The sequence below is a fragment of the Lipotes vexillifer genome, unplaced genomic scaffold, assembly GCF_000442215.2.
Source record: "Lipotes vexillifer unplaced genomic scaffold, Lipotes_vexillifer_v1.1 scaffold1781, whole genome shotgun sequence".
Taxonomy (NCBI): Eukaryota; Metazoa; Chordata; class Mammalia; order Artiodactyla; family Lipotidae; genus Lipotes; species Lipotes vexillifer.
The window spans coordinates 641971-663827 of NW_006788426.1; the positions used below are offsets into that span (position 1 = coordinate 641971).

Genomic DNA, 21857 nt, shown 5'->3' on the forward strand with positions numbered 1-21857 from the left:
CATAATTTAATTTTTAAGACAATATAATAGGGACTTCCCTAGTGCTGCAGCATTTAAGAATCCTCCTGCCAATGCAGGGGACATGGGTTCAATCCTGGTCCATGAAGATCCCACGTGCCGTGGAGCAATTAAGCCCATGTGCCACAACTACTGAGCCTGCGCTCTACAGCCTGTGAGCCACAACTACTGAACCCGCCTGCCACAACTACTGAAGCCCACGCACGTGGAGCCCATGCTCCACAACACGAGAAGCCACTGCAATGAGAAGACTGCACACCACAAGGAAGAGTAGCCCCCGCTCACCGCAACTAGAGAAAGCCCACGCACAGCAACGAAAACCCAACACAGCCAAAAATCTTAAAAAATTAAAAAAATAAAAGATATAATAATCTACTTCATGCCTAAGTATCTTTATGGAGTTTTTCAAAATACTATTTATATCCCACATAGCTTTACCATTCTCTAAAACTTTACTGCCAGTATGATGCCACTCTCCACATAACCCTCAAAATCAGAGCCTACTTTCTCCTCAAAAGAACTCATGGCCCCAGCAGATCTGAAGCTAACAGCTAGAGCACCATGGCCCTGACCCTAGTTTCCATCTTCAGACTACTAATAAGTCCATCTTTGAGCCCCACATCAAGTCACACTACTTACTCCTGCCTACTCCCTCCTGATCATCAACCTGGCCAGCTTGATGGTTTTCATCTACCATCATCCATGCTGAAGACACATGCAAAACTCTGCAGTAACAGTTTTGAAGTTCCCATCATTCTAACAACCTGACATTTCCTCCATGAATCCATATGATTCGCCATTTGCACGCCATTCCACTAACAGAGCACCTGACGGATTAGACAGAAAATTAAAGTGTATGAAGCCGAACTGGATTTCATGCTCATAACAACCCTATGAGATCAGGAATTACTGTCCTCTTCATAAATGAGCAAGCCCAGGTTCAGACAAGTCACTGACTTGCCCCCTGTAACACTGCCAGAGAGTAAAAAATTGAAGAATAAACTCAAGGACTCCCACTAGTCAATGATCCATCATACTTGATTTTTCTTCCCTTTATTAACAGAAATACTTAGCCCATTTTCTCAATTTCTTATTCCCCTGGAGAATTAAATATACTTCTAAATATTTCTCTTTTTAATGCATTATTCAGGTATTATGTTCATAATGATCATGATTCATTCAGATCTTGAGTTAAGTACACAATAGGCGAGCTGGAAATGACTTGAGATGGAAATACTGGGCTGCCTAGAAAAGAAAGAAGCATGCTGGCAAAAGCAAGAATCCAAGCAAAAGAAGAAAGAACCCAAGCTACGACAGCCGGATCAAAAGAGGAACAACTAAAAGGGAGACTGTAATGTACTTTGAACTCTGTGGAAGAAAACAGGGTACCCATGTTGGAAGCCACATTCTCCTTGATGTAGCTCAAAATGATCAATGTGATTAGAGCAGAGCCAATAAGATGTCTAGATTCAGACATGAACCCCTGCCAGCAGGGAACTGTGTCTCAATTGATCACACAGCACCAAGCCAAACCCTTAAATCTGAAACGTGAGTTGGGAGGGTAACTTCAATATAAACACTGATTTTATGAATATGATTTCAACAGCACACATTTTCCTATTACTCCCATAAAGTATTTCACTGATATCTAAATACCTCCAAGCCTTACATAATGTAAGTGCTTGGACACGTTCACATATCACCATATCTTTGGCTCAGAGCAACATCAATTCACCACTTGCATATTGAAAAAACTACAGAATTACAACAGGCCTAGAACTGCTGCCAACAAATTTACTGCCTCTGTGCTATTTGTAAATTGATTGTTTCTTCTTTGGCTTATGGCAAGTAGAGAATTGCTTATAAACGCATATATATTACATACCTACTCATAAAATTTAACATTAGGATTGAACTTTCCCCAAACTCAGAATATTGTGATACCCTTTAAACAAGTATTACAATATATGTTTGATTTAATGTGTCTCTTCTAGCTTAATGTTTTTTAATTGATTTCACTAGCTCCAGGTCAAAACCATTCTTCCTAGACGTCTGCTTTCACAGAAACTGTTTATTACCTGGCTTATGAATTAAGAATTTTTAATAGGCCCTTATTGAAAATCAAATGAACAAGTTATTTGGTGTTGTTTTTAAGCAGAACAGGTGGCTACTGGCTAAAATGTATTCTACTTACTTATCAGGCCTCCCAAGTTCATTTCACATGCAAATATAATTAGTTATTCTTCAAATTAACTATTGAAAATAATACCAAAGGCAGCATTTTCCACTCAGTAAGGATTAATCTATCTATTATTTTAAATTTGCAAATCAACCTTCGAGGTACAAATTTTGAAAAGCCAGGTACGAATGCTTTGTAAATCTTACACTTCTAGCCTCACAAGTTAACAAGACTCCTGAAAAGTTTAAGAATCAGATATAATCCTGCAGTAGGCAACCCTGGTCCTGACACCGATTTTTCTACCTGAGGACAACCACGTCCAAACCGCAACCATTTGACAAGTGGAGACTCTAAAAGAACGTGTAAAATGGCAATCCAGTTCAAAGCAGAAACATACGGCCTTTTTCCTTGCTAATAAGAAAAAAGCCAGCACATTATTGAACACATTTTATCAAGGGTGCCCCTTGGGGAGCCCAGAGAATGAAAAAGCATCAAGACGAGGCTGTCAACAACCAAGCAGTGACGCAGTCACTTTGTAGGTGCCAAAACCTCAGTCACAGAAAATCACTACCAGTGGGCTGACCCCATGAGAACTAGATACCAGAAGAATACCAAACAGCTCCTTAGGGCTGAGCTAAAGCCAGGCCCAGACCCCGACCCGGGGGGGAGGTCAAGCAAAACACTTGGATAGCAGGTTGAAGCAAAGCCTGAAACAATGTAACAAAGCAGCAGACAGCTGGGCAACAACTGCTGGGAAACGGCAGGCTTGCGGCTCCAGAGGCAGGGGAGCCAGGTTCACAAACAGCTCCGGCAGCGTTCCCTAGGCGGCCGCTCTGAGATGAAAGCAGTGGGCGCTTCCTTGAGGCCCGACGGGACTGCCAGGCTGCACAGGGGCTGGGGCACCAGCTCACAAAGACATATTGTTGCCTGAAAACCCACTGCTCACGAACTCACTCAGGATCCAGGGACGAGTTAGGACAAAACCCATAAACGACTGCAGATATGTGACATCCATGCCATCTAGTCACTTACTGCTATTCTAGACAAACAGGCCGCAGCTTGCCAAGTTCTACCAAAAATCACCAGTGAGGACTCACTATAGTGTCATCCAAGAGAAAGGGAAGTCAGTAACATTTTACATCTGTAAGACTGACCTTGAGTTTTAACTCCTAACAAGTGTATCTTAGACCTGTGTTTCCCATCAAATGTCAGGGAACCCCTGAGAGGGCCCAGGGACCAGTAAGATCGTCCCCTGCTCTCAGGGGCCAGTAAGATCATTGCTGGAAGAGTTTTAAAGGTAGTTGTTTCCATTTAGATCAGAGGGTGGCAAACTTTTTCGTTAAGGGCCAGACAGTAAATATTTCAGGCTTTGCGAGCCCCAAGGTCCCTGTTGGAACTACTCAACTCTGCCATTGTAGAGAGAAAGCAGTCAGAGACAAGTCCACAAATGGGTGTGGCTGTTTAAAAAACAGGCTACAGGGTACACTGGCCCACAGGCTGTAGTGCCTACTCCCAATTTAGATGATAGTCCAGAACACACACACACACACACACACACACACACACACACACACACACACGTATGAATGGATGTTCTACCTCATATGTGTGACCACGTCATAACTAAGTAAGGCCACATGACTTCTGAGATGACATTTATGATCGAGTTGGCACCAAAGAGTACTACTCAAATGGTTAAGGGTAGTAACAGACTGGAAGTGAACATCATGGGTTCCATGGACATCTGTGGTCTCCCCCTCTTCGCAGAATCCCTTTTCCTTCCTTCTAATGAATGCCCTCTTTCCTATACTGCATATGGCATGGGCTAGGCAAACCTGCTTCCTCTTCACTCCAATGCCAGACCAGAGGTACATTTCATGGATGAGCTTGTAACCTAAGTCAGGATAACTAAGATCCCCTCTGGAGCATTCTGGGAGAGCTAGGGAAGAGATCTTAGGTTGCCACTGGCCACAATGCCCACCAAGATGGCCAGACCAAGAGATGGAGAAAGAAATGAAGTCTTCAGGCCTCATCAGGGCTCTTAGGTTCAGACAAACAGGAGGTTCTACCTTTTCTGAACTGTGCTTTGGGCACTTGAAACCTTATTATCAAAATAAAACATGCTAGCAAAAGTAAAGGGCGGATGACAATGTTTTAGCAGCAATTCAAAGCAGCAACACAGGCATGCCGAACTCCAAAGCACCCACAGCATCTCCATGCTGTGACATCTCACTGCTCTTCTTACTCACTGAGGAAAATAAGCACATCCCTCCACCTTCTTTCACCCCAAACTGATCTACATGTCTGCTTCCTTTTTCACCCACTTGCTCCAGACAGAAACCTGAGAAAAGTCCCTATCCTACAACCCTCCACATTCAGCTTGTTACCAAGTGCCAGCAACTTTTCTTCACCTTTTCCTATTTCACCCCAATTTTTTTCACCTCTGTTTCTACCTTATTTTAGCCCTCATCGTGAACAGGAACACAAATCCTCCAATATAGTCCTATAATGGGCCCCTTTCTGGTCTCTCTGCTTTGGATTCCACCCTTCTTCAGACAGTTCTCCAAATTTCTTCAGGGAACACGAGACCCCCAGTGATCTGGCTCCCGCCTACCTTGCCAATTCATCTCTTTTCCCTCCACTCTAGCTTTAGGCCCTGCTCTTTGGACACCATGCCTTTCTCTTTCTGCACATTTTTTCCCCCAAATAATCCTCCCTCTCTCTCATTTTATTAAGCTATCTCTTATTTGTTCTTCAGGAATCAGTTCTCACAAGTGCCTCCCTCATCCTCCCTCCCAGTCTGGGTCAAGTGCCCCTCTTACGTACTCACAATCATACGCATGTCTCCCTGTTAGGGAAACTGTCTGTTTACTTCGTCTCCCCACCAGCCTCTAAGATCCTTGAGATTATGGACTACATCTTCTTCAGGATCAGTGCCCCCCATATTAAACATGGTTCCTGACACAGCTAAGCATTTACAAATGCTTGCTAAAGGAACACAGGAATGACAGGAGCTGAAAGCATCCCACACTGATGCTTTCTTGGGAGATAACACACTTCTAGATAAGAATGACTTAACACTTTTAAATCAAAGGCGAATGTCTATTTGAGTGGATTTCCTGAATTTAAAATAAACCACATCAAATCTTTCTCCCAAACTTTGAATAGAATTATCATATTTTTATACTGCAATTTGAAGAAATCAGGTTACTTAAATGGTAAACATACCCTTATTTTTTCTTTCTCTCCATCACATCTAGTAACAACAGCTGTTTCTGGTCTCTGAGGTAAGTGACCAGAATACACAAAACAATTTACAATGTTATTACTAAGTATCCTTAAATCTTTTGGTTGGTATGTGTATAAGGAAATTATCTCTTTACCAGTTCTGCTGCTTTCTTAATTTCTATTCATCTCCTTTTTTCTAAAATCAATGCTGATAGAAGTTAACAGGAACTAATATGATTTTTCTTGGGAAAAGAAATCCTTAAAATAAAATTAGTCTCCTTTAAGTGAAAGAAAACTGATAATATTTCACAAAAGAAATCACTCATTAGCTTCCATTTACTCAAGATTATGACAGAGAATACCATTCTGGTTTTCAATAAAGTTATAGCTACAGTGTTACTTTGACCACTTTCTACCAATTTCAGTTGATTCTGGTAAACTCTTTCTGAACACACAAATAGCCTGCAGACATACACAAAAGATTTTCTTCAAATGCAGTAGGTAAGCTGAATGCAAAGCATTTACTCTATTTTTATAGAGATTCCCAGTGATGCTCCAAGAAAAAACATTCTGGCTAAGTTCTGGTTTGGGTTTAAGTTTTTATTCCGGTTTACAGAAAACTTTAAAGTAAATAACGTTCTTGTTATATCTTAGGTTTTACAGGAAATCTTTGATCTTCATTTTCAACCAGTTTTCATAAATAATGATGACATAAAAAGAAATCAAAGTGACAATCTAAACTTAATATTATTCTTAGTATTGAAATCAATATTAACTTTTAAATATCATATATGGTCTACCTGAAATCTACAAGGTTTGCGTGTATGAATAAAGTGTCCAATTTAACATTAAATTTGCTAATTCTCTCAGGCTTTAGTTTGAAAAATAAACCCAACCCCCTCCCCAAAATCATAAATTCTCAGAATGCAAATTCTAAGTACACAAAGATGAACATCTGGGTATTTATTATGATAAGTGCCTTTAAAAAAAAATACAAACAAGCTGCTATTTTATAACACACACCCCAAATTCAGCATGCAATCAAAATCTACCACAGAATTTTTTGAAACACCAAAGACCTACTTTCCACAAATACAGCTGAATTCAGAGGATTTCCATTCTAACAAACTGTCTTGATTTAACCTCAAGAAGCTGTCAATCAGTCGCTGCTCTGGTTCCAATCCACAGAGGTACCAATCAAAATGACCCATCTTCCATTGCAGTGCCTCTGTTTTCCCCACACGAAGAAAGGTCATCCCAATTTCTCTATAATGATCCCTCCTCTATACCATAAAAGGAAAGCACTGTATCATAAACAAGAAAGGGGCAAAATACTCTTCAAGTCAACTCCTCTCAGTTTCACTGAAGTTCATTTACAGGGATGCCAAACTTGACCTTCTTCATAGTAGATAACCCCTCCTTTCCCTCCAACTCCTCACCCTGGAGAAATCCAGCTGTTGGTCTTTTCTTTAGTCTTAAAAATCAACTGCTGAGGCATGTTTAATAAGGTCCTGAATTATTGGTTTCTTGTACTCATTTAAATTAATCCCAGAGAGTTGAGAGCCATAGTACAGAAACCATTTGTCGTTTCCCTTTAATAAATTAAAACAGTATGACGGATTTTTTTTTTTAACCCATCAGTAACAGAATCTGGTTTATTAAAATACTGGGTGAATTTTCACCTGAACATTCTAAAAATGTTCAAGGAACAGATGTGCACTAGAGAAAACTAGGCTGCTGTCCAACAAGAACCAAAAGTGCTCTCCTTTTTAGGAGTTTGCCACTTGCTGTTACAATTTAGTTATCAATAGGAACAGAGTAATAAACATTCCAACCAATAAGAAGGTAACACATGAGAAATAAAATGATGATCACGGCTGAGGTATAAACATGTTTGGTTGATATGGTTTGTTGTATTAATGCCTAATTTTCATTTTCACTGGAAAACATTAGATCCCTAGTTACTGAAAACATTATCAATTGCCTCCAAATGGCCAATTTCATATATATTTCATAGGCAAATGAGCCCAAACCCTAAACCCTAAAACTGTGACCTGCTTTAAGCTGGAAGGACCCTGGAGGATCATTAGAGCCTCACTCTGACTTTAAAGAGGAAAACATGTTATCAATACAGTAAACCTTCAACATGCTAAGCTTACTTGGACTTTGAGGGGGAAAGTATTTTCTTTTTTTTGGTGGGGGGGGGGGGGGGGGGGGGGGGGGAAAGCCAGAAAGGTTAGTGTCAAATGGAAAGTAAACATGTGAAAGAGGGCGGGGAGTGGGGGAGAAAGCCAGAAATGTTAGTGTCAAATGGTAAGTAAACATGTGAAAGATCTGTTTTAATCAAGAAAGAGATCAATATTCTTAAATGCAGAACTACCTGTAAATAAATTAATGTGAGTTGTAGGTCCTGGTGAGAGACCAAGTTAGAGAGTAAAAAGCTTCCCAGAAAAGGCTTCAAAGAACAGAGCTTTTCTATCCAATTTACTCACTGTAAAACAAAAGATATATAACAAGTATTCCTGAGATTTGGGCTAACTCTCTATTCAACATTACCTTTCGCAACATAACCGAAAACAACTCCATATTTTCATTAAGATTTTTCTTATTAATATTAATAAGGAATAACAATATTAAGATATGTCCTTAAACAATGATTTTCCTTAAAATCTAAGCTACATATCAGAGAGTGAAACAATTCTTATAAGATGCTAAGAAATCATAATTTTGCCTACGCTCCTACACACAGTAAGTATTATCTAATCTAAAGAAGAAAGTCACTTGAAGTGAAGAAGATGGGAGATATCTGAGTTCTGGTTTTCACGTGTACTTTTTTTTTAATTGGTTTTTCAATTAATTTTTTTTTGTTTTAATTTTACTGGAGTGTAGTTGACTTACAATGTTGTGCTAGTTTCAGGTATACAGCAAAGTGTTTCAGTTATACAGTTAATCAAGTACATACCACAAACATTTTATTGGCAAAATTTGTGTGTGTGTATGCACGCATATGTGTGTATATAATGGTTAAATTTCAACATCATTTCTCCAAACCTATCACCCAAGATGAAAATTAAAATTTTAAATTAGTAATTATTTAGTATACTTCACCGAACTTTTCAGTGACACTAAATCTATCTGCAATACCAAGTTAAATATTATTGGAAATAAGTTTAAATTTTGAATATTGGCTTTAAAGAAAATTCCCTAAGTGCTCTACAATATTTTTAGATGTTATTATACAATGATTTTAAAATATCAGCTATAAAGTTAAAGAATAATTTCTTGATCAAGAGAAATACTTAATAAGTATCCCAGACACCACCGTACCAGGCATTTTATAAAACTTATTAAATTCTCCCAAGAACTCTAGGTATTACTATCCTCATTCTATAGAACAGGAACAGAGGCTAGAAGAGTTTTAGTAACACAATCAAAATTACACAATTGGCAAGTAACAGTTCTGGGATTCGATCCCTAATTTATCTGGTTCCAAAACTCTTGTGGTCTTTTTACTTTTTGCCACCTTGCTGCTTGGAAAGGTCTAAATGAAAAAATACATTTTCTAATTAGTTACAAAAACGTATCACCAGGTTTAGATATTAGATGTCACCATCTAGTACATGTGCTAAGCACACTTACTACAGATTCTCAGTACACCACTGATTAACACAAACACTTCAATGCAGAAAAACTTCAGCTTATCTGACATCTATCTTTCCTAATCACTGGACTGCCAGAACTGCTCTAAATCTGAACATACTCCCAAAAGAAAAGGGGTTTCATTGAAGAGAGAGATCGTGAGTACCCAGTAACAATATACCCTGCCAAGCAGAACCAGAGTACCAAAGATTATTCACACCCGATGCACTGCAATTGGTCCGTTTACCCTACAGAAGGAAAGAAGTGCTCAGATTGGCCAGAACATCTATTCAAAATAAGCACAGAGACCAGAAATAAAGGGAAAGCAGCAGAAAAGAAATACAGGAGAGCAAAACCTGCTTCTACGGTGAGACCAGGGACAGCTGACCAAAAGGGTGGACAGCGATGAGAAGCAGAGATGGGGCAGAGGCAATAGAAGCTGAGACAACAGGAGCTCAACCACTGACTCCAAGCGAAAAAGTGAGCCAGGACAAGGAGTAGAACACAGCTCTGCTCTCAGGGGAGAAGAGAGTGAGATGCTAATGTACGGGGATAACTGAGTCATTCATCCTCCGGTCCAACACCGTCTACATCTGATTGTAACACCGTGCAGCTTTTTAAACACACAGAAAACATTCACCAGACTATTCCATTCGGTCCTCACTCTGTGGATGGCAGTTGTTATCATCATTTGCACTTCCTGACCAATTACAAGACCAAGTTTTAGAGGCTTAGTAGCTCAAGTACTAGTTAATAAAGTGTTATTTCCGAGACTAAAGACCTCTCCTCTTTTATCTTAGCCCAGTGTTCTTTCACAATACTGCCTGTAGTACAGAGTACAGTGTTTTAAAAAGAAAGAAATAATTATAACTTATTTTAGAATAAGTTCTTTAAAAAGATTTCTACTAAGTAGGAATGTAAAACTTCACATATATATGGTATTCACCTATTCAGAAATCCACCAAAGTGCCCAAAGGCTGAGGTATAGTGTACCAGGTTAAAAAAATCAAAGGGGCCCAAGCATTTCTAATACTATGTAGATATACCTTTACCCAGTAGCATCACCCAGTGCCTGAATATCATTAATAAATCTTTATCTTTCCTACTCTCAGCTGCCTAATGCCTATATTTTGCCACCTGCCTGACGTCTATAATCTTCATTCAGTGTAAGCCAAGTTTCCTTACAAGGGATTGTTCAACAAAAGTACAAACTCATCAAGGCACTGACTATAGACTCAGTTTAGGCATCAGCATCTATTCAAGTCAGAAGCCTAAGGCAACTGCCTATCAGTTTATTTGTAAAACTCAGAATCCAACATCTGTCTCCATAGTAACTACAAAGAAGATGATATTGTAATACAAGTTGGTGACAGATATTTCAATAGAGATCATCTCCTAGATTTTAGCAGGCTCTCTACCTTTTCAAAATGTACACAATATCTTAAACTCTTAAGATCAATTTAAAGATGTCATGATTGGGGCTTCCCTGGTGGCACAGTGGTTGAGAATCCACCTGCCAATGCAGGGAACATGGGTTTGAGCCCTGGTCTGGGAAGATCCCACATGCTGTGGAGCAACTGGGCCCAGGAGCCACAACTACTGAGCCTGCATGTCTGGAGCCTGTGCTCTGCAACAAGAGAGGCCGCGATAGTGAGAGGTCCACACACCATGATGAAGAGTGGCCCTGGCTCGCTGCAACCAGAGAAAGGCCTCACACAGAAACGAAGACCCAACACAGCTAAAAACAAATTAATTAATTAATTAATTAAAAAATAATAATAATAAAGATGTCATGATTGAACAAATATAAAACAAAACAGAGAGGTTAAATAAAATGGCTGAACTCATACGCTTTTGAGATATAAAAGATTATCCTAAATCTTTTTTAATACAGGAATTTAGGCAGTCTTTTCCGAATATCTGTAAAACACACTGAACTAATGTGTATATTGCATGAACCAGCCGCATCTATCACACCTGGGAATGACAGAAATGCAAACTCTTAGACCCACTCCAGGCAGAATCTGCATGTTAACAAGCCCGGGTGATGTGCGGGTAGATTGAAGTTTGGGAAGCGCTGATCTAGAAATATATATACTTATACGTAGATGGAAAGAGATCCAACAAGAGGCCCAGCTCAAAAATGTCCTTTTAGGAGAGGCACCAAAATATCCATCTGGTTCAAAGAAACTGAGAATTTGAACTGCGTTTTAAAAGATTTTCTAAAAGGTAACCATCCATATCAAAGGATGAAGGTAGGGTGTGGAGGTGCGGGGTTATGAGAGAGGACCAGGTCTAAAGCCCCCTGGCCTACCACAGGCATCCTCAGTATCATATCAGGCCTGAATTTAAGAAGTAGCTACTAAATACTCTCTCACAGAAATGGTTTACTTTATGTTAATGACATACAAAAGGTTTTAAAACAGTGAAATTTCATTTTCTGTTCAACGTGGAACGAAAGCCAAAAACACCACTGTTTCTAAAAGAAAAAATACAAAGACTCTTAAAAATACAGAGGTGGAGGAAACTAAAAGAGATCATTTAAACAGGATATTTTAAATAGAAGACTAGATATCTGTGGCAAACTACAGTTGGTAATTTCAGGCTGGACTCTGGTGTCTTTATGATAGATTTTTGTTCAAATCTCAAATTCATTTTCTTTGGTTAAGTCAGTACATATCCCTATAAGAGTGGGTTAAATTGTAAAACCTTATTTCTTTAATATAAATTCAGTGACACAACTCAGCTCCATTTTTTTTTTCTTTCAATAGAATAACAAGAATATCCTTCCTATTTTAAATAAGGTTTACCAAATGCTTTCAGGTATACTAGTTTTTCACATCAGTTAGAAGTAATTGCCTCCCACTAAAGGGCCTATTTCTGCAAATAAACATGTCTTTTTGCCTGATTAAACTTCATCATTGGAGAACTTTTCTTCTGCAAACTTGTAGTTGGAAAATTTGCCATTACAAGCTTGCTTTGTCAAAATGAGCTCTTTTCAGTTTCTTTGGGAGAGCAGTCCTGTAGTTAATTATTTGGAGGAGGAGAGAAACATCCTATTCTAAAAGTACACCTGACAAACTATTCAGACCCAAGTATTCTACTTTAAGACATCTTTTACAACCCAAAGCAGCAGGCTCAGTATTTTATAATACCTTTAAAAACCTGAAGATAGGAGGGCAGAGGTACACAAAAGATAGTTTATAAAACAATGAGAATGGTCCCCAGGGGAACAACACAGCTGCCAGTCTTACCCCCCTTTTCCCAAATGGCTCTGTAATGACAATATACAATTGTTTCCTAGTTAAACCATAATCATAAGACTATAGTGAACTTGCGCTTTTTTTTTTAACTTGATGCTCCTGAGGAATAATCACACATTTATTATAATAAATTCCACAGAAATAAAGAGTAGTCATCAAAGACAAAGGGAAAGACACATTTTATTTGGACACAGTACCTACCACATAGCTGCTATTCCAAGGGCACTGATGTGTGTTTCACTTGACAAATCATGTAATTTAGTCAGTCTCCTTAACAATAACTATATGCTGTGCCACGCTTCAGACCCTGCCTCACCCTGATATCACAAAATGCCTCAGCAAAGAAATCAAGAAACAAAAGCTTACACCAATTTATCATAAGCAAACAGCATCTCCTCTGCCATGTACTAAGTTACTTTTAAAACAGATACAGTAGCACTGCCCTCAAGCAATGCGGCATGTTTATAGCCTAGGAATAAGTAAATGTACATATAATTTCACTTATTTCCATGATAAAATGGAATCTAAAGGTGGAGTTAGGGTTTTGAATTCTAATCTCTTTTCCAAATTAATTTTTTAGACATCAGCAAGTCAAAATCTCTCTCCATCTCATCTTTAAAACAATCATTTCTAGTTACTCAAATTAACTGTATCTTATGAAGTGGCTTTAAATAAAATAAATTACTTTAAAAACACAACAGAAACTTTTAATGTAGAATCTTGAAAACAAATCGTTTCAGTGTTCCTGCCTTCTTCAAATTTCTCCTGAATAGATCGGCTTACTCAATTCTTTCCTACTTACCTGTAAAGAAAAAAGCTCACGGTTGAACCCAAAATTGTAATTCCCAAAAGTTTCTAAAAGACTGAAACGAACATCTATAACTTTTATTCTAAGAAACCTTGAGTACCAGAGAAACTGACAAATGTAACTGAAAAACTAAACTGTCAGAGTGGAGGAAAAGAGATCAATAGAAATTTGATAGTGCTGCATCTTGTTGGAATTAACTGCCTAGAAAATACAACCAAAGTAATCTCTGAGGCAAAAGTCTTCAATCCCTATGACCAGTCAAGGCAAATCTAGTTAACTCAGAGAGTTCAGCCCCTGTAGACCTCCAAGAAAAACAACTGACCTGAACAATTAGGAAGGAGCCATTTGGGAAAGGTATTCTAAAGCTTCCACAGATATGAATGAAGTGCCAATCAGCACCAGATCAAGAAAAAGTCCAATTCAAACCACCAACCACGGATCCTCAGCAGAGATGCTCTGGGAAAGAAGCCAACAGAATCCCAATAAAAGTTTAAAAATATGAGTATCAATCAAAATAAACATGAGTCTATGCAAGCGAAATTCTGCTAAAGGACAAGCTATCAGCATTTTTTATGTCTATCATCAGATTCCCATATTCAAACACTATATAGTACCTGGTAAAGTACAGGCAGGAAAGGACGGACAGGGAAGCTTACTGACAACGGGGAAGAGCTGCTGTTTGTATTATGCACCATATATAAGGGAAGCCCATGTCTAGTGGTGTTCATAATTAGTGAATTAATGAATGTAGTCCTTTATTCCTCAAAAACACATACAAATCAAATCTTCAAAGAAATCATCTAGCGCTGTGCATAATTACACCTGTAATGATTCAAAATATTATGCCTTTTTCAGCCCATGAAAAATAGGATGTAGTTCCTGGTGATAGGCCTCTCCACTTTTTTCAGCTAGGCTCTTAATGAGGACAGCCATTCATAGAGGGAAGGTCGGTACGTTCAGCAACCCACTTGTCCTTTCCATCAAGGCTGCCACACTTGTCACTTTTGTGAAGCCATTAAAGGAAGGACCCAAAGCTCATGTAAGACTTAGCTTCCAAGAGAGGACCAAACAATTTAAGAGATGAATATTACTGTATTGAAATCATGTTGGGTGAGAATAATGAAGTTATAAGAAAGTAGGTTTGTCAGCCACCGATTTATTGGAGTGCCTTAAGGGAAAACTTTGTCCTTTCCTAATATTATGAAGGTGCCTGTTTTAGAGAAAACATACCCTTCGCCTATGATAAACAGCTGCACCATCAAGGGTGCAGCTTTTAAACAAGTGCTTTTAGCGCACTGAACAGCAGGAAGACAAACTGCTCTTAACTCATGTTGGAATCCAAAAGGTTGTAGCTATTTCAGAATTATAGCAGCAGGGAATTCAGTGTTACTGTAGGGACACGTTAGCTCTGAAAAACTAAGTGCATATGATGAGATGATGTAAACTAATAATGCGCAATAAATGCAGCCCCTCTCCCAAATATAGTGTATCTATAAATGAGAAAAACTAAGAGACAGATGGCTGGCAAGCAATTTCCCCTATGGCATTTGCACATGTCCGTTCAGTGCTTGTATCTGGGTCATTTGCTAGGATAAACCCCATGTGACAAGCTCAATGGAGGTAAGGAAAAGTGGTCCATACCTGCTTCACCGAATTTTAATTTTAATTTACTGTTAAGAGATGTACTTATTCAAACAGCAAAATGAACCTTTTCCACATAGATTTGATTAAACAATCAAAACTTAGCTAGAAAATAAAATGTCACATAAAATATTTCGTAAACTATGAACTGTACCCACTGGCCTTTTTTTTAGTACATTATCAACTGGGAGGGAAATGAGAGTAAAATAACACTCTTGTACACATTATCTTCTTCCAATAAAGACCTGAAGAGACAACCTTGGACGCAAAGCAAACTTCTCCCTTATTTACTTTGATTTTATAGTAATTCTTTCTAAACATGCTTTTACTAAATACCAGACATGCCTTCAGTGGTTGAACATACTACAATTTTAAGATAACAAACCCAGGTTGGTCCAAGGCAAGTTTATTAGAGAGAACTTTTCAGAGAGACGTTAGAGGGACTGATCATTTCACAAGCTATTCTTATACCGGGTCAAAAACCAAACTGATAATAACACTAAAAGACCAAGTAGAAAGTATAGTTGAATATCTTCAGGGAAAAAAAAAAAAAAGGTTTTTCTAAAAAGCTTGTCAATATACCTTAAATCCTCTATTCCTTCATTTTAAATACTGTTAACCAAACTCTTTATAACACTAAGGAAAAACAAAAAACCCTTAAGAAGTGTTTCTATAAAACTGAGATTTACATTTACACCTAAATGAATAACTAAACTAGGGATGTGCTACTGAAAGTTTGGAATAGGTTTGATTTCAAGAGTAGAAATTCCTGCCGTGGAGTTGCTTCTCCAAGTTTCACAAAATTACTGCACACCGATAACTAAAGAACCTAAAGGTAATGTTAATGATCATGGGTGAGTTTAACAGTTGCAGAATGGGCAATAAGGAAAAAAAATTTCAACGCAGCCACAAATGCATTTCCCACTTTCAAAAACTCAAATTGCCTTTTTTTTTCTTAACTAATGCATTATTTTACTCACATGAGACTAAAAAGATGTATTCGGTGCATTATGTCCTTACTTATCTATCACAAAGGGCATGCCGTCAGTTAGATGACACGTGCCAAATGAAATCACACTACGAAACAGCAGTTATAGTTTACTTTTGTTGCTTTGAAGTAAACTGACTCTTCTTTTAGTGCTATCTTTATGCAAAACATAGCAGGACTTCTAAAGAGGATGCAGGGAAAGTGATGCAATGTTATCCTCGACAAATATGGAAGAGAGCAGAGAATTCGGGGTCAGCAAGTTTTTCCCACTGACCTAACATCAAATTTCTCCAGAGAGGGAGACAGTCCTTCACAAAGTCACACGCAGCATGACTTCAACTTTGGCAAAGACTGCATATTTATAATTCCAATTTTACTCTAACCACAATTTAAGATTCAGTACAGTCTTTACTAGATTGAAGGCAAGGGGAGAGGGGAAGAAGCTGAAACTGTATATGCTTTTTCATCAGATATGATGAATTCTACTCTTCTACTGTTTGTTTCATCACATCAGAGCCATAGCCTTACATTTAGCACAGAAACACTTGTAAAATATTCAATTTTACCATAGGGAAATTGATTTTGCTAGAAGAAGGTTTCAGATTACCACTTAATCTCAACCGAGCTACATCAAACACTGAATACAATTACATATATAGTTTATAAAGTAAACCTGAGCACTACATTTAAAAGAAATGATAACTTGGAGAAGTACCACAGCAATAATGTTTAAGCTGAAGCAACAGAAAAGCCCTCCTACAGTAAATGCCAGATTCTTCAGCTAAAATGCAGAGTCTTGCTTTAGTTAAGCAAGTCCACCTCCCTTCCTTGAACTGCCCTTTCACTCCCAGCACTGCCCTCTCCTTGCAGAACCATATTTCACAAAAGTTCCTAGGGTGGGTGGGGGTGAAGGGGAGTGGGCAGTGTTGCGGCAGAAGCCACAGACGTAGTTTAAACAAAGTTTTACACTTGAGTCTTTGTAGTATGAAATGGAGTGGTGGAAATAAACACATTATCATCATCCTACAGTTTCCACTTGACTCCCCAGCTTTTTTCCCTGCTTCTCACACAAGCGAGTTAGAGCAGTGAGACAGAAACCTTGGCACTGAATCACCTGAACATGGTATGCAGACACCAAATATGTGCCATGCTCCTATTAATACACATTTCATAATTTCTAGGATTCATAAAAACCAAGTGTGGCACTTGTAAGATTTCATACTCTCAAGAGTACGTGATTGCATATGCAGTTCTGCTACCAAGAAAATTAGAGTAAAATACACTTTTCAAATTGTAACTAAGTATAATGTATATTTACAGGTCTTCAACATCATAATGGTATATATTGTCTACATGTCACACATTGCGCATGCTATCAATTAGATGATACGGGCAAAGCATCACATTAAATTCATCTATGCAGCTAGGTATAACTCAGGAATTTTGACGCTCCATTCAATCTATAGCAAGTAAAGAACTTATAACAATTGCCAACTATCAAAGCACAACTAATTTATCATCACACTCACACCATTCTGCCGAGTTACAACACTAACACTTCTGACTGATGATTAAAGAACACAAAATAAGCATTACGTCTACAGAGAAATGTACATGCAAATGTAGTTTAGTTCCAGCCTTAATCTTTATTAGGATAGTTTCTTCTGACATGTACTTTTTAAAGAACTGGACAGCAATAAAGAATAGCCACACCATACTATTTGCTTGATTTATCACAGTGTTCTACAATAGTTACAGTAGTACAGTGTTACTTTTTTATATAAGTCCTAAATTATTGGTTTAAATGCTTACTCTTCAAACTGTCCCCAACAGTGCCAGTAACTACCCAGATTCTTCCCTGAGCTCGCTTTAGTAAAAAGTCACCCAACTTTGGAAGCAAGAGCTTTTCCTGCCAACATTCCAGAAATAGCAGGTGCAGAGTAACACAAAATTGGAGGGTACAGAAGCAGCTCACCTCCCTCTTACACACAGACCATTTACTTCTCGAAGCACGTAGCAAAACTGCTGAAATGTGTACACTGCTTGAAAGTTGAGGAAAAGTTTATGTGTTAACAGTGGCTTCCTATCAACTAGTCTCTGATAGACACTACATAAAATGCATTAAGAAGGGTTTGCTGGATGTTCTTGTACCTATTATCAGGGGATTTCATAACAGACATGTGGGTGTGAACCAAGATTCGCTGACTGAAGGCATACATCCATGAACAAGCTTTTAGCTGGAGAGTGGGCACACGAGAGGATACAGAATATGGCTAAGCACCACCGGGAGAAAATTCTGCCTTCCTCTCCCCTCACTATCAACCACTTCGCTTAAGTTCACTCACTGCCTCGCCCTGACCCTGAGGATCCATTCACTTTCCATAACCCAAAGAGGCTGCTGAAAAGCTGTCAAAGTAAATCTGTGCTCACTTTTTGGATGGTTTAACTTCAATGGAGCATGAAACACCCCAGGACGGTTAATAAGTTTAGCCAGGCGTGCTGTTCTCCCTAATATATTTTAATTATGCATCTGTTTTAATTGTAATCAGATTAAGTCACCGGAAAGGCACAAACTGCAATTTTCCCTAATGGCTATTAGAGCTTTTCATCAGTTTCTAAACACTAACAACGTTTAAAAAATAGGTAGAGATAAGAGCACAACTGTGACATTTCCCAGAAATCGATGCAGTTTCTTTGACAACACAGTTCAGGTCTCATTAGCCACCCAAACTAACCCAAACGCAGAAGACAACTTCAGTCTCTAGGGGCGTCTTCTTCCCCAATTAGCACAAAAGAATCGCTAACGTCTAAACTAAAACTCCCAAACAGAAACGAAAACTCAGGCTTTTATAAAGTGCTACTCCATCGATCGGTGAGGGAGGCGGGGGAGCGGAAGAGATGAACAGCAGCATTATCCTGGTTCAAAGTAAAGTACACCATGGGTCAAAAGGGAAAGTTGAAATAGAATGCGATTTCTCCACTATTTTGGCAACTGTCAAACGTGTGTTTTAACCTCGGGAAATAAAAGTGTCCCATCAATAGAAGGAAACATAACAGGGAAGATCTATTAGGGGACGGGGAGCAGCTTCCTTCCAGTCCAGACGTAAAATCGCTCAATGTGCTTTTGTTGCACCATGGAATACCTAAGATTATTTGTTAATACGTTCATTAAAGAGTTTCCCAAATCGCTGTGATTTCCGCTAAGAAACTCAAACGTCTGCCAACAGCCTAGAGGCAAGGGAGAGGAACCTGCTGCAAACTAGGAACCCAAACTCCCTCAGCCCGCCCAGTGCGCCCGCGTCCCCGGCGTTTGCTTTAGGTGTTGATGTTTACGCGTCTCCTAAATCTTCAGGTGCTGGACCAGTCCCCCCAAGACGCACTTCGAACCTTAAAGCAGGAAGCTTCAGAGCTACCGCGGAGTCCCCAAGCAGCCCGCCACCCCTTCCTCTCACCCCCTTACCTGTCATCGTAGCAGAAATCCGCACTCAGGGTGTTGAGATACAAAGCGAGCCCTAGAGCGCTGCTCACCAACTCTGCAATCATCTCTCCACCGCCTTCCCTCCGGCTCGGCTACCAGCGCGAGGGCAACAGCGGCAACAAAAAACAGAAGCATCAATCCCCACCTTCCGCCGCTTTCTCCTCCCAGCGTCACTTTTCCCTCGCTTCCCCACCCTCCCTTCCTCCCTCGGGTCCTTCCACTCCACCGTTCTCTTCCTCCTCCTGGCGCCCGTCTCCGCAGCTCCTGCGTCCTCCCCGGGTGCGGGCTCACACCGCGCTCCCCATGCCCTGCGCCGACGAGCGGCGAGCGGCGTTCGGGCTCCGCGCCCCCCGGCGGATGCACAGGGCTAGTCCTTCGCGTGGCTCGCACCCCCACCCTAACCCATGGCAGTGCAGGGCGCCCTAGGTGAGGAGTGGGACTCGGAGGGGGTGGAAGAGTGCGGGGTGGGGACAGAGGGACCGGACCGAGCCGGGCTCTGAGACCAGCTGGAGGAAGAGAGAGAGAGAAGGGCGGGTGGGAGGGACAAGGCGAACCGCCTCCCCTCGCCGCCTCCCGGTCGCACCGCTCCGGTGCCGCTCGGGCAGTCTCCGGCAGCCACAGCGGCTGCAGCTCATTCACTCTTTATTAGCTCCCCTCCCGGCCCCAGCCCCTTCTCCAATGAAGTGAGAAGCGGTGACTGGAGACTCCAGAAGCTCCCGCGTGGGGCTCTCGGAGCTGTCCCCCGCGCCTGCGTGGCCAACCCTCCACCGGGTTTGCCCAGCCCCTTTCTCCACCCAGATCCGCCCCTAAGGTTCCGCCCACGCTACCCCCTGGGCTGAAGGCTCCTCCCACACTCTCCCCCGGCCGGAGGCTCCTCCTCCCCACCTCCCGCCCTCCCCTTGTTTCTTTCACCTTCGATTTCACTCCGGGAAGCCCAGGGAATCCAGGGGCGACGGCTGGAAGACAGCCCAAAGAGGTAGCTGGAGTGCGCCCTGGGCGGGGCAGCTAGAGAAGGAACGAGACCGAGGAGGACGCAGTCGCTCGCCCCGCTGTTGCCTGGCGGCGCCTAGCACCGACTGGATCGTGTGCCAAGCGCTGCCAGGCGTAGGTCCGGTCAGCTGGAGAGACTTCTGGGCACCGGGAGAGGAAGAACAGGTTTGGCGAGTGCTGCAGACTTGGTTGCCACAAACACACACGCGACCTGTCACACACCCTCACTGTGCGTGAACCGAAACGGTGCGGGGGGCGGGGGGGGCGTTGGAGAGCTTGAGGGGTGTCTTAGAGGGAGAAATTTCAGCTCCGAGCCGACCGTTGTTCCGAATGTCAATGGAGAGACGTGTGGGGAGGGAAATATTCCCGCAGTCAGGTTAAAAAGGACCCCCAAAGAGGAAAGAAAGACTAGCGCACACACATCCATACCCCGCAGCTGCGGGAGCTTTTCGTGGTTTCAAGGGAACTGTCAGGCTGACCCCAAGAACACGGAGAAGAGACGCCTGTACAACCGAGTACAGCGCTACCCTTACACCTAGGAAGGCGGGAAGCTAATGCCCTTTCCTTTCCGCCCGGATGCAGGACTGGATGGAAGGCGTCCAACATGATGAAATATGGTGTAGAAGAATGGTCTGTGTAGAACGAGCTCTGGGTACTAAAGTTGCAAGACCATAGAGGACCGTGGGCTGCCTGCCACATCTCCTCCCGGCTTGGCCCCTTTCTGGCTGGACGAGTGGCTCCCGGGACCGCGATGAACACTACTGCAGCGCCCCCTGCTGCATGGCAGCCACAATGCATGGAAAACAGACCTGTAGAGGGCTGACCCCCGCCCTCACCCCCATACCTCGGCCATAGCTCCAAAGGCAGCACCTAACCAGCAAGCTCTCCAACACGGCGGCAAGAAATTGAGCCCCCCGGATGTCTGGCAGTGGCCTGAAAAGCAAATACCGTGGTTAGGGTGTCTGCAAAACAAAGCAACATCTTTAAATGATGAATATTTATTATACCTATTATGCCATGCAGGAAGGGCCCATTTTTGTGCCCTGGGAAAAAACATAAGTAAACGTACATAAGGGGGAACTGTATCTTTAAAGGCAGGGACTGATCTTTTACCTTTTTTTTTTTGACCCCATAACCTCTGCTCACTGTCAAAAAGTTTTTAAAATCATATCAATTGGCCCATCAAGGTCCTCTGTGTCCCTCCACTGCACTTACATGTTGATACTTGATCCTAGGACACTGGAAGAAGGGCACGCTCCTCTAGAATCAGATGCTTGAGTTTGTGTCCCCACTCTGCTGCTTACCATCTGGATGACCTTTGGTCAGTCACCTAACCTCTTTGTGCCTCAGTTTTCTCACCTATAAAACAGTGATGATAATAATACCTATCTATGGGCACTATTATTATGAAGATGAAAGTAGTTAACATGTGTAAAGCACCTAGAAGCGTCCTAAATGCAATAGAAGTGGTAGCTGTTATTTATTACTACTACTACAACTATTATTATTATTCTCTCCAACTTCCTCTTACCCTTTGTCAACTAACACCTAGATGTTTACCCCCAAAACATACTCCCATCACATCCACACAGCTCCAGTCCTAATCCAAGCTACCCATGTTCCCT

The 21857-nt window shown here is 41.0% G+C and overlaps 1 protein-coding gene across 1 annotated transcript in view; it reads right to left on the minus strand.

The window, feature by feature from the left end:
- The window catches only part of TMTC2 (transmembrane O-mannosyltransferase targeting cadherins 2), a 407491-nt gene extending 388095 nt beyond the window's left edge, over positions 1 to 19396 (minus strand). Inside the window, exon 1 of the mRNA XM_007461593.1 lies at positions 19225 to 19396. Within this exon, the coding sequence (XP_007461655.1) occupies positions 19225 to 19307 (83 nt within the window). The 5' untranslated portion in view covers positions 19308 to 19396. The remainder of the gene's footprint in view (positions 1 to 19224) is intronic.
- Between the last annotated feature and the right edge of the window lie 2461 nt (positions 19397 to 21857).